The sequence below is a fragment of the Alexandromys fortis genome, unplaced genomic scaffold (assembly GCF_014885135.2).
Source record: "Alexandromys fortis isolate MF-2015 unplaced genomic scaffold, M_Fortis_MF-2015_v1.1 scaffold_13, whole genome shotgun sequence".
NCBI classification, from domain to species: domain Eukaryota; kingdom Metazoa; phylum Chordata; class Mammalia; order Rodentia; family Cricetidae; genus Alexandromys; species Alexandromys fortis.
This window is the reverse complement of record NW_026067908.1, coordinates 17,176,077-17,187,634: the sequence shown is the minus strand read 5'-3', so window position 1 is coordinate 17,187,634 and position 11,558 is coordinate 17,176,077. Positions and strand designations below refer to the sequence as shown.

Here is an 11,558-nt window from a genome sequence, read left to right as displayed (position 1 = left end):
CACCCTAATGAAACTTCACCTTAAATCTTAAGCCTGGGGGTCAGGTCTAACTTAAAGACCTACCAGGAAAAATACAAAAGGGACCAAAAATACAAAAAATACAAAAAATACAAAGAGTTTTTCTCACCACTCCAACTACAGCTAAGCATATAGAATTCCCACTCTGTAGCCATCTCTCTCGACTCAAACTAACCCCACACACACCCCACATTGTCAACCAGATAAAGTTCTCAGCCCTGAGTGAATCATATACAGTAGACATCAAACCTAGAGATGATTTTAAGCTCCTCTCAAAAAGTCTAAAATCTCCATATGTATGAGAGAGGAGAAGTCTATGTATGATTATACCAGAAATGCTATTCAGTGCTATTCAGCTTTCTCATCCCTCTAAATGCCCAAGAGCTTGCCCATGGATCACGCTATGAGATTTTCCTAACTCCAGCTTGGGACAAACATCTTCAGTTGGATTTCTAAAACTATTCCACTTAGAAAGTTACCTTGGGTTTAGAAATAACTTGGTTTGATAGACTATGCCTCAAAGCATGCTTTGTTTTGGCATCTTTTGTCTCTAAGGGTTCGAATCTTGCATTAGTATATGAAAGTCTGTGAATTTCCAGCTATGTGAATCCCGTCTTCTGCCTAGACTAACACTGATCGTGCCTGCACTCTGACTTTCATATACTGCCCTGTGTCTTTTCTACACTATCTTGGGATATCTGTTTCTGTGCTACCCATACGCTAATCCCTACTACCCACCCATCAGAAAAGTCTTCTAAGGATTAAATAAAGGATTCTAGTTTCACAGATTAGTGAATTTGTGCCCCTAAATTCCCAACTAAGGACTCATCCTCATTTTATCTTGGTAAATCAAAGTTTTATATCAGAATACTATCAATGCCATCTTTCACACTTAGGCAACAGTCAAAGACAACATCACTGATCTTCATATGAAACTTCAAACTGTGCTTTCTTCAATAAATGCTTACCAATACCTGAACCAATTTTTTCAGATTAAAATCAACCCTACCAGCTTGTTTTTGTATAAATATTTCTGACTCTTGTCTCCTCTACATAGTTCCTAGAATCTTCAGCTGCTCCCAGCTCTCTTAGGCCCTTACCTACCTTTACAAATTCAATAATTCAAACTTTTGTAACCACTTTCTGAGTCCTATACCAGATAAGTAAGATTCTTTTAAAATTCAAAGTCTATCTTGCTTTTATACTAACTTAAAAAAAAATAAAGGCGGCAGTCGCCGCCATTTCAAGACAGTGAGAGGTAGATGTCTAGCAAGAGTTGCTAAGATTCGAGTCCAGTATCTGCTACCGCCCCTTAAGCCTTCCAAAACACTGATATGGCTGCTGCCCTTTTCCTGCTACCTCTAGAAACATTTTTTTGCCAGTAGTGGCGGCAAGAGAAGTCAATTACCCCCTTGCTCTATTTCAAGAAGCTCCAGATGGCGTCTTCCGTGGGCTACGTGGCCGACAGCACAGAACCAACGAAACGTATGCTTTCCTTCCAAGGGTTAGCTGAGTTGGCACATAGAGAGTATCAGGCAGGAGATTTTGAGGCAGCTGAGAGACACTGCATGCAGCTCTGGAGACAAGAGCCTGACAATATTGGTGTCCTTTTATTACTTTCATCTATACACTTCCACTGTCGAAGGCTGGACAGATCTGCTCACTTTAGCACCTTGGCAATTAAACAGAATCCCCTCCTAGCAGAAGCCTATTCGAATTTGGGGAATGTGTACAAGGAAAGAGGGCAGTTGCAGGAAGCAATTGAGCATTCCCGACATGCCTTGCGGCTCAAGCCTGATTTCATTGATGGTTATATTATCCTGGCAGCAGCGTTGGTAGCAGCAGGTGACATGGAAGGAGCAGTACAAGCTTACGTCTCTGCTCTTCAGTACAATCCTGATTTGTACTGTGTTCGTAGTGACCTGGGGAACCTGCTCAAAGCCCTGGGTCGCTTGGAAGAAGCCAAGGCATGTTATTTGAAAGCAATTGAGACGCAACCAAACTTTGCAGTAGCTTGGAGTAATCTCAGCTGTGTTTTCAATGCACAAGGGGAGATTTGGCTGGCAATTCATCACTTTGAAAAGGCTGTCACCCTTGACCCAAATTTTCTGGATGCTTATATCAATTTAGGAAATGTCTTGAAAGAGGCACGCATTTTTGACAGAGCTGTAGCAGCTTATCTTCGTGCCTTAATTTTGAGCCCAAATCATGCAGTGGTGCATGGCAACCTGGCTTGTGTGTACTGTGAGCAAGGCCTAATAGACTTGGCCATCGATACCTACAGACGAGCTATAGAACTGCAGCCACATTTCCCAGATGCTTACTGCAACCTAGCAAATGCACTCAAAGAGAAGGGCAGCGTTGCTGAAGCAGAAGATTGTTATAACACAGCTCTTCGTCTGTGTCCTACCCATGCAGACTCTTTGAATAACCTCGCCATTATCAAGTGGGAACAGGGCAATATTGAAGAGGCGGTCCGCCTATATCGCAAAGCATTAGAAGTCTTCCCAGAGTTTGCTGCTGCACATTCCAACTTAGCAAGTGTACGGCAACAACAGGGGAAGCTGCAGGAAGCACTGATGCATTATAAGGAAGCCATACGAATCAGTCCTACATTTGCTGATGCTTACTCTAACATGGGAAACACTCTAAAGGAGATGCAGGATGTTCAGGGAGCCTTGCAGTGTTATACTCGTGCCATCCAGATTAATCCTGCCTTTGCAGATGCACACGGCAATCTGGCTTCCATTCACAAGGATTCAGGGAATATCCCAGAAGCAATAGCTTCTTACCGCACAGCTCTGAAACTTAAGCCTGATTTTCCTGATGCCTACTGTAATTTGGCTCATTGCCTACAGATTGTCTGTGATTGGACAGACTATGATGAGCGAATGAAGAAATTGGTTAGTATTGTAGCTGAGCAGCTAGAAAAGAATAGGCTGCCTTCTGTGCATCCTCATCACAGCATGCTGTACCCTCTTTCTCATGGCTTCAGGAAGGCTATTGCAGAGAGGCATGGGAATCTCTGCTTGGATAAGATTAATGTCCTTCATAAACCACCATATGAGCATCCAAAAGACTTGAAGCTCAGTGATGGCCGGTTACGTGTAGGGTATGTGAGTTCTGACTTTGGGAATCACCCTACTTCTCACCTCATGCAGTCTATTCCAGGCTTGCACAATCCTGATAAATTTGAGGTGTTCTGTTATGCCCTGAGCCCAGATGACGGTACAAACTTCCGAGTGAAGGTCATGGCAGAAGCCAATCATTTCATTGATCTTTCTCAGATTCCGTGCAATGGAAAAGCAGCTGACCACATTCACCAAGATGGAATTCACATCCTTGTAAATATGAATGGGTATACCAAGGGGGCTCGAAATGAGCTCTTTGCTCTCAGGCCAGCTCCTATTCAGGCAATGTGGCTGGGATACCCTGGGACTAGTGGTGCACTGTTTATGGATTATATCATCACTGATCAGGAAACTTCCCCAGCTGAAGTTGCAGAACAGTATTCTGAGAAACTGGCTTACATGCCTCATACTTTTTATATTGGTGATCATGCTAATATGTTCCCTCACCTGAAGAAAAAAGCAGTCATCGATTTTAAATCCAATGGGCACATTTATGACAATCGGATAGTTCTGAATGGCATCGATCTCAAAGCATTTCTTGATAGTCTACCAGATGTGAAGATTGTCAAGATGAAATGTCCTGATGGAGGTGACAATGAAGACAGCAGTAACACAGCTCTTAATATGCTAAATTTGTCACTGAGAGACACAAGTATGAACTTTAGGCTTAACTAGAGGGAGAGCTGGGTCAAAGGAATGATACAGGTAGATACATAATTAAACAGTCTTGCTTTAGATGCAGTTTCTATGGTCATTGTCTCAATTTCAACCTCACACAAAGGTTCATGGAAGTCCTGGCTCCTTGAGGGGACAAGGTGATTCTCAGGGCATTGTGAACAGAGTTTCCCCTTCATAGGGAACTGCCCTCATCTGTGGAAAGAGATGTGTCCTGTGAGGCTCTCTTGTTTCAAGAACCGAAGGTGACTGGAGCCAAAGTAAAGGAGACAGGGATAAAATGCAGACACTAATGTCAGGCTCTCTTCCTGATATTAGCTACCTGTAGGCCTACATGACAAGCATGTCTAAGTGACTGTTTCATGTATATCAGCTAAATTGCAGGTGTCTACACAATCGATACTCCAAAAGAAAGGGGGGGGTCTTTTACTCGACGCTGTAGTATAATCCTTCAGGTTCAAACAGTCTACATGGATTTCTACAGTTTTCACTAATAAAACACACAAGTGAGCACTCATCTGATGAGCCTCAAGTAAGAAAAAGAGCATTTGTGTTTCTCTAGAAGTCACTGGTTTTTCTATGATGGTTGAGTCACATATTTCTCTACAATGAACTTCAGTTATGATTTAAACTACATGCTAGGTCCTGTGAGTGGACCCACAACCTCCAAATGTGTATAGCTTTGAGGGTCGCTAAAACCACCATGGCTTTGGGACTCCCTAGCACAAATGCCATTCACTGTGGCTAAGGAATCATTTGGGAAAGCAGAAGAAAGAGACCTGATCTTAATTCTAGTGCTTGGATGCTTAGGAAATCACCCATGGTCAAAGTGATAGCTGACTTTTTATTTATTTTAAAAGGTGGATTATTGATAGGAATTTTTAAATACTACCCCCAAGAGACGTGAAATCTTTGGATTCACTGGTTTCCTTGGGCCATGTTAGCTAAGATGAAGACAAAGAAGATGCTCAAGTAATGTTTTTGACTTTTGAGTTCTTCTTCAAACAGAAGAGGCCCAAGTCTTCCCAAAGATGAACCTTGAGTACAAATTGTCTGGTTAACTGTTCTCTACCCCAAACAAAAGTCCAAGCTCTTTCCCCTGCCTAACTGTACCATGTCCACCTCTTTGCATGCCAGCAAATATCCCCTAGTAGCTGTAACCTTAACCCTGTAAATGCTGAATTCACTGCTAAGGGGTGAAGCAAAACGTGCCTCAAAAAATGAAATGACTTCATCTTTCATGCCTATTTTACACACACATGATAAAAATGAATTGTAAGGGTAAGATTATGTCATAAATGTTGTAGAGAGGAAAGCTTCAAAGGAAAAAATCATGTTACAAACCCCTTTGTTCTCTGCCATGCCTGGGTGGGTCAACTGAATTTAACACTTTGAATATTGGAAATAGGACAAATCCTCATAGCTAATGCTGCATTATGGATTTTGCCTACTGGAGCCTCTGTGAGAGAGGGAGAAAACATGAAAATAGGTAAAGAATGAAAATCCACTCTTGTGGTTTTGAAACGCGTTTTTCAGGCTGCTAATGAGTTCTTGTTCAAATCAAACGTCTGACCCTTAAAGGCTGATGCTTTCCCAGCATATTATAGAGTGGCTCAATTTGGAACCTCCAAAAAGGGTTTTTTTAAAAAAGACAGAGAGCAGGAGAGATCATAGCAGAGCCTCTTAGTTTTGACGTTCAATGTGGTTATCTACCACAATTGTGTCTTGGTTTTGCTACTGTAGTAGAAAAAAGCCATTTTGAAGTTCTGAACAACAAGATCCTAGTTGTTCATATCTAGCCCTTAGCCGAAGCCTAATAGTGCCTGCTTTGGGCTGCTTCAGCCTTTGAAACTCTAATGATCCCATGAGCCAAAATATATTCCTCTGATCAATGAACTAAACTCAGACTCTGGGACTGTTGAAGATTTAGCACACTCTCCAATGGGACCATGAATTATAACAACATCATGGCTCCTGGGTAGCTTGTGTGGGGTTAGAGAGAGCTTCCCGTGGAGATGGGTTTATTCTCAAATGAAAGAGTGTCCAGTTATGCTGCTGCCTGACTCTGTACTCTGGATACAGAGAATAAGGGCTTTCCAAAAGGGTTCCATCCAAAAGTTCCACCTTGAAAGAAGATGTGTGGGATGCTCCTGGCCTGAGACAGATTTTTATGGAGCTAACAGTACTCATTTCTACTTACAAAGTAGAACGCTTGTGTGGCAGCAAGTGTATGACACTCGGTACTTGCCTGCACTGTTTATTCAAATAATGTAAGTTATAGTGAACAAAGGCTTTTCTTCTGCGAGTGTGGTGTTTTAGTACGCAATAAACCACAGGGCTGCTCGTGTGGGTCTTTTCCCAGTAAAAACCTCAGACACTGTAATCAATTGAATAGTGCCCCCCACCACCACTGAAAATTCATGTTCAACTCCTAACTTCCTAAAACTCGTGAATGTGATTTATTTGGGTAAAAAAAAAGAAAAGTCTTTGCAGATGTAATTAAGTGCCTGGGGATGAAATCATTCTAAATTAAGGAATGATGGTTATTATTGTAAAGGAAAAGTAAAACAGATGTCAGAAAAAAAAGGAAGGCCTTGGATAAGAGGCAGATAGCGGGGCAATCTGTCTACAGGAGATTCAAACTTGCTGGCCACCCAAAACTGTCCTGGGAAGGCTTCTCCTCCAGCTCTTCACGAGCAGCCAATGTGGTCAACACCTGAATTGAAACCCTTGGATTCTCCAGGACTGAAAGGATGGCTTTCTTTCTCCTCCGTCCCATCACCTTTAGGGCAGCTTTTCAAAGTGCCTCTAGGGAGCTTAGCCAGGCACTGAGTGGCGAGTGGGTTTCCCTTGGCAGAAATAATCAACATAGCTTCTGCACTGTCTCACTGCTAGGGAAAGAAACACATGAGATGTGTCTTCTTGTGGAAAACAATAGCCCTAAGGAAGTCTGTGCATTGGTTTCTTTAAATCTGTCCTGTTTCTTTGGCTCTTCCTAATCTTGCCATGTACACATCGATAGTAATAGACCTATATTTCAGTAAAGCAAGACCTCTGAGCCATCATTATAAGATTTGGCAAACTGAAGCCCCTGCCACCACCACCCCCCGCCAAGCTACCCAGCAAGGAAGACCATTGAAAACAACAATGGCAAAGCAAGGCAGTATCAGAATCAAGAAAAAGAGAAAATTGCAAATAAAATTGAATGATACATGGCAGTTCATCCTGAATCAAAACACCCGACATCCTACTAACTTCTACCCTAAAAAAGAACACGCATGTGGTGGTGAGGGGGGGTAGGATGTGCACACGCGTGCCTATGCATGAAGGTGAGCACACATTTTGAAGCCAAAGGTTGGCATCAAGAATCTTCCTCAGTTTCTTTGCCTGTATTTTGAGATAGGGTCTCTTCCTGAACCTGGACTGGCTGGTTTGGCTAACAAGCCCCAGAAATTGTGCTACTGTTGCTTCCTCAGCACTGGGACTCTAGGTAGAGTGCTGCCGGGCTTGACTCTTGTGTGGCTGCTGGGGGTAGAATGCAGGTCCCCCACGTTTGTGCAGCAAGTGCTTTCCTAACTGTTCATCAGCCCTGGGTTTTATATTTTTAGAGTTAAATAAAGGAATAAATCTGTAAAAGACATGAGACAGAAACCGGCATAAAACATCCATAAAAGAAAAGCTTGGCATCGCTCATGGCTAGAAACTTGGATGCTAAGGCAGAAGACTGGACATGAGTTCACAGTCACATTAGGAGAATCGGTGGGACCCTGTCCTCCAAACAAACATGTTACAAAAAGAGAATCGGAAATTCTAGAGGTCACTGCAAATTTGGCATCATGAAGTTGATGAAGAAGTGTATAAAGAAATCAACTTAAATGTTCAATGACAAAAAGGACAGCAAAATGTGAATGAGAAGAACGCACCTGAGCTCTCCTAGAGTAGCAAACAAGTAGCCCTGAAAGATTAAAAGTCTGAATGCCCAACGAATTGAATCCACATTAAAATGGATTCTAAGGGATTTATAAAATAGGCAATTTATAGACATAAATAATTTATAGCATAGATTATCTACTGCTACATAATGCCGTGTGATACAAAAAAAAAAAAGCGCATACGCGAAATCCAGTGTTTCCTAGCAAGCAGCATTTGCTTACTCAGTAGAGTGCAAGTTGGCAGCAGGGTTCCCTCAAGCTCTTGGATCTGAGCTCTGGAGTTCTTTGAGCACACCTCCAGAGTTCCAGCATAGCAGGGCCCCTTTTTGCATTGCCATTTGCTTTCCCGAAGGAAAGCACAGCCAATGTCCTGACTGTTTGGCTTTTGTTAGCTCGTTCACCCTCTTCCTTGGCCCCAGCTTATGTGAAATTCCAAAAACATTGAAATTTCCAGGCAACCATCCCAGCACAGAAACCAAATTACCACCCTCATGCATTGGCGGCACCCCACAAAATCAGTGTTGAGATCCTGTAAACTCATGTCACACAGTTTGACTAAGTCTGCTGGGCTCCGTGGACTTCTGCTGTCCTACTCTATTTCTTCCACTCTATCGCCACAGAGCCAGTACCTAGAGCCCCTGTTCCTTGGCAAAGTTGGGCAATACTGATTAACTGTATTGTGTTCCACCACCACTTGCCTCTCTGCCAATCACATTACCAGAGTGGCTAAACCCGGTCTCCTGGAATGCTTTTGAAGTCAAGACTTTTGGTTCAGGACTCCAGTAATAGCTTAAACTGCCCCCCATGAGTTCTAACCCAAGAAACTATTCTGTCTATGTCCTTGGGTCAAAAAGCAGAGGAGCCGGAGAAGAAACAAAGCTATCAAGGGATATACAAGCCCCATTGGCCAGAGAATGGGCATGATCCCCAAATCAAGAGAAGGAACAGATAACAGCCTCACAGAGACCTCTAGACAATAAACATCATTATAATAAACCCACCCACAACAGCTTCCGTGATATTACTATCAGACAACCAGAAAGAAGAAAAGCAAATGGGCACAAAATAGCAAATTCAAGGGGAAAAAAAGTCTCAGTCATGATCATCTAGAGATACCCAATATTATGTTCTGAAAAATTTATGAAAAATACAGAATGATGATGTGTACAGAAAGAAGGCAGGCAAATCACTGGCTGTGGGCACAACTAAGGACTGATTTCTGTTGCTGTGACCCTAAGTTTTGGCCTAGCTACATGACACTTGGTAGGCACAAGTGAAGCAGAAATCTTACAGTTCTGTCCTACAGAAATGACAACCTGTACTCTTTCAAAGGAGAGCTGCAGTGTTTCCCAATGTTCAGAGAAGAGAAACCATCCTCAGTGCAGACCATGGTCAATACCAGGCTAAGGCTGACACTCAGCTATTTAGAAACCATCATCTAATGATTATAGATCTTCCATCTTTTGCCACTACCATCAAATATCCAAAATTTACACTACAAAAGTGCTCTTACAGGATTCTCCAGCAATAATACCTGAGTTCTTTTACTTTAAGTAACCTCACACTGTTTTTGTTATGTTTTAGGGTTTGTTTTGGTTTGGGGAGTCTGGGGTTTGTATTTGCTTGCTTGCTTGCTTGCTTGCTTGCTTGCTTGCTTTTGCTTTTTCCTTGTATCTTCATTATAAATTCGTGGGCAAAAACTAGTAAGTCATAATGCTACCATTGGACAGCTAAGTCCTGCCTTCATTAGCCTCAGTACTAATGTAACTAAAATGAGAGATTAAACTTACATTGAAGTTATCATCTAACTACTCCATAATAGCTAATCTCTGTCTTCTATCAGAATTATATTACAGAGTCAAAAGAACATGGGTCCACTTTGATCCTTTCAAAGAATAAAATATCTCCTTATTCATATTGGCTGGCCTACATTGTAAGAAGCAACAAGCAGAGAAAATGGTTGCTATTCAACTTAAAGAACACAAATTCTCAGTGTATGAGCACACCCATGTAAAACCACTCAGGCCAAGATGTAAAATATTTCCATGATCTAAGTCTAGAGTCCTGCTACACATCATTAATATTCCTAAAAAGCAATTTTAATTTTGATCTCTATTTCTGTCTTTCTACTTACTTTGGGATCTCTTATATATGTTTTCCATATCCATACTTTTCAAATCCGATCACGCATCTTTCTTCTTGAGCGTATGGAATACAGTTGTAATGATTGTTTTCAGTTCTCTGTCTGTTGGCGCTATCATCTTAGTTAGTGCTAATCGGTTTCAATGGTCTGGCTTTTCTCCTCACTTGGGTTACTTTCTTCAACTTCCCTGCATGCCTGGCAGTTTTCAGCAGATGCCAGGTAGGGTGAATTTTACTTTGGTCAGTGTTGGGTATTTTTTTTAACCTATAAATATTCTTGTTCTGAGACACGGTAAAATTAACAGATCATTTGGGGTCTTTCTTTTAAGCTTTCTTTAGGTTATCCTAGAACTGGGGCTAATCGCAATTTATATTAGGACTGTAAAGAAAACTCAATAGATTATGTTTTCTACCATGGGCTATAGAAAAACAAATCAGTTTGTGATAAGAAGAGATGCAATGATTCTTCTCAGTGTCTTTCCTTTTGTTGAAGTCTTCATCTGAAGAATCTGAAGCTGGACCTGACCAAATAATGTCAAACTCATAGAATTCACTGTCTGTATGTGTCGAGATAATTACTTTCTAACCAGACAACATTTGGGAAACTTGTAAAATAGTGATAATGATTATATTCGGTAGTGGTATACTACCCTAGCAGAGTCTCAACCTCTCCTAGATAACTAGTGTTGATAATTTTATAAATGCCGGCTGAGTGCTGAGGCATATTGAGTATGTGCAAGCAGTTTGGGTTCTGTAGTATAATGAGCCTTCCAAGAAACACTAAAAGTAGAGTGTATGCATTTTGCCTATTGGACATAACTTTTATTCCATTAATGAGGTAAGAAATTCCATCTATATAAAAGATGAGAGTGCTCTGATAATTTGGTTATAATGACATTGAGCTCGATAAAGATAAACACACTGAAGAAATCTATTCTGCAAATAGAAATTCAATTTCTTACAATGCTTTCAGTTTTCCTTTTCTTAACTTAAGTGGCTGCACATTAATTATTTTACTATCAGATAAGATAGCTTCATCAGTTTGAGGACAAACTACTCTCATCAAAGCAAAGTGTTTGAGAAAATTTCTCTTCAATCAATATGTTCTATAAAAATAACATATTATATCTGAATATTACTCCTCAGTCTGGGCTTCTCAGAATTTCCAAAGGCTGCTTATCCACCACAATCAGCTCTCCCTTACTGGCAGCCAGATGCATAAAGTACTGTTTCTTTTTGTCTGAGGCTAGAAGCAAAATGAAGGAAAATGCATTGGAGAGTGACACCATAATTTGGGGCAAATGGATCTGGACTACTTCCGTCCCATTAGGCAAGAATCTCAGGAAAAATCATTTAGTCTTTCTGAGTTTATTTTCCCATCTGTAATAGCAGCAGCCTTATAAACCACTAGACAGATTTAATCCTTCCATATAAAGCTCTAGGTACCATGTCTAGAATGGAAGTCCCGTATTTACTATGAATGCTGTCACTAATGGATGGGCTACATCATCACAAGTCCATATATTGGAACAGCAGTACAAGAGCTACAACCACATAAGGTACCACCCAAATTCTCAGAGAATTCTGCTTATCTATTCCAAGTTTACTGTAAACTGAAAGGTTACTAAGAGTGATAATCTTCCTCCAAACCAAACATTTC

The 11,558-nt window shown here is 41.2% G+C and overlaps 1 protein-coding gene across 1 annotated transcript; it reads left to right on the top strand.

The window, feature by feature from the left end:
* Positions 1 to 1,255: 1,255 nt before the first annotated feature.
* LOC126498102 (UDP-N-acetylglucosamine--peptide N-acetylglucosaminyltransferase 110 kDa subunit-like) lies at positions 1,256 to 3,824 on the top strand. Its single transcript, XM_050136451.1, has one exon. It carries the CDS (start codon positions 1,455 to 1,457, stop codon positions 3,822 to 3,824), a length of 2,370 nt encoding a protein of 789 aa, XP_049992408.1. The 5' UTR covers positions 1,256 to 1,454.
* The last annotated feature ends 7,734 nt before the right edge of the window (positions 3,825 to 11,558 follow it).

Excerpts from the sequence above, each read along its gene's own strand:
- LOC126498102 (XM_050136451.1), top strand. The coding sequence starts at position 1,455 with ATGGCGTCTTCCGTGGGCTACGTGGCCGACAGCACAGAACCAACGAAA.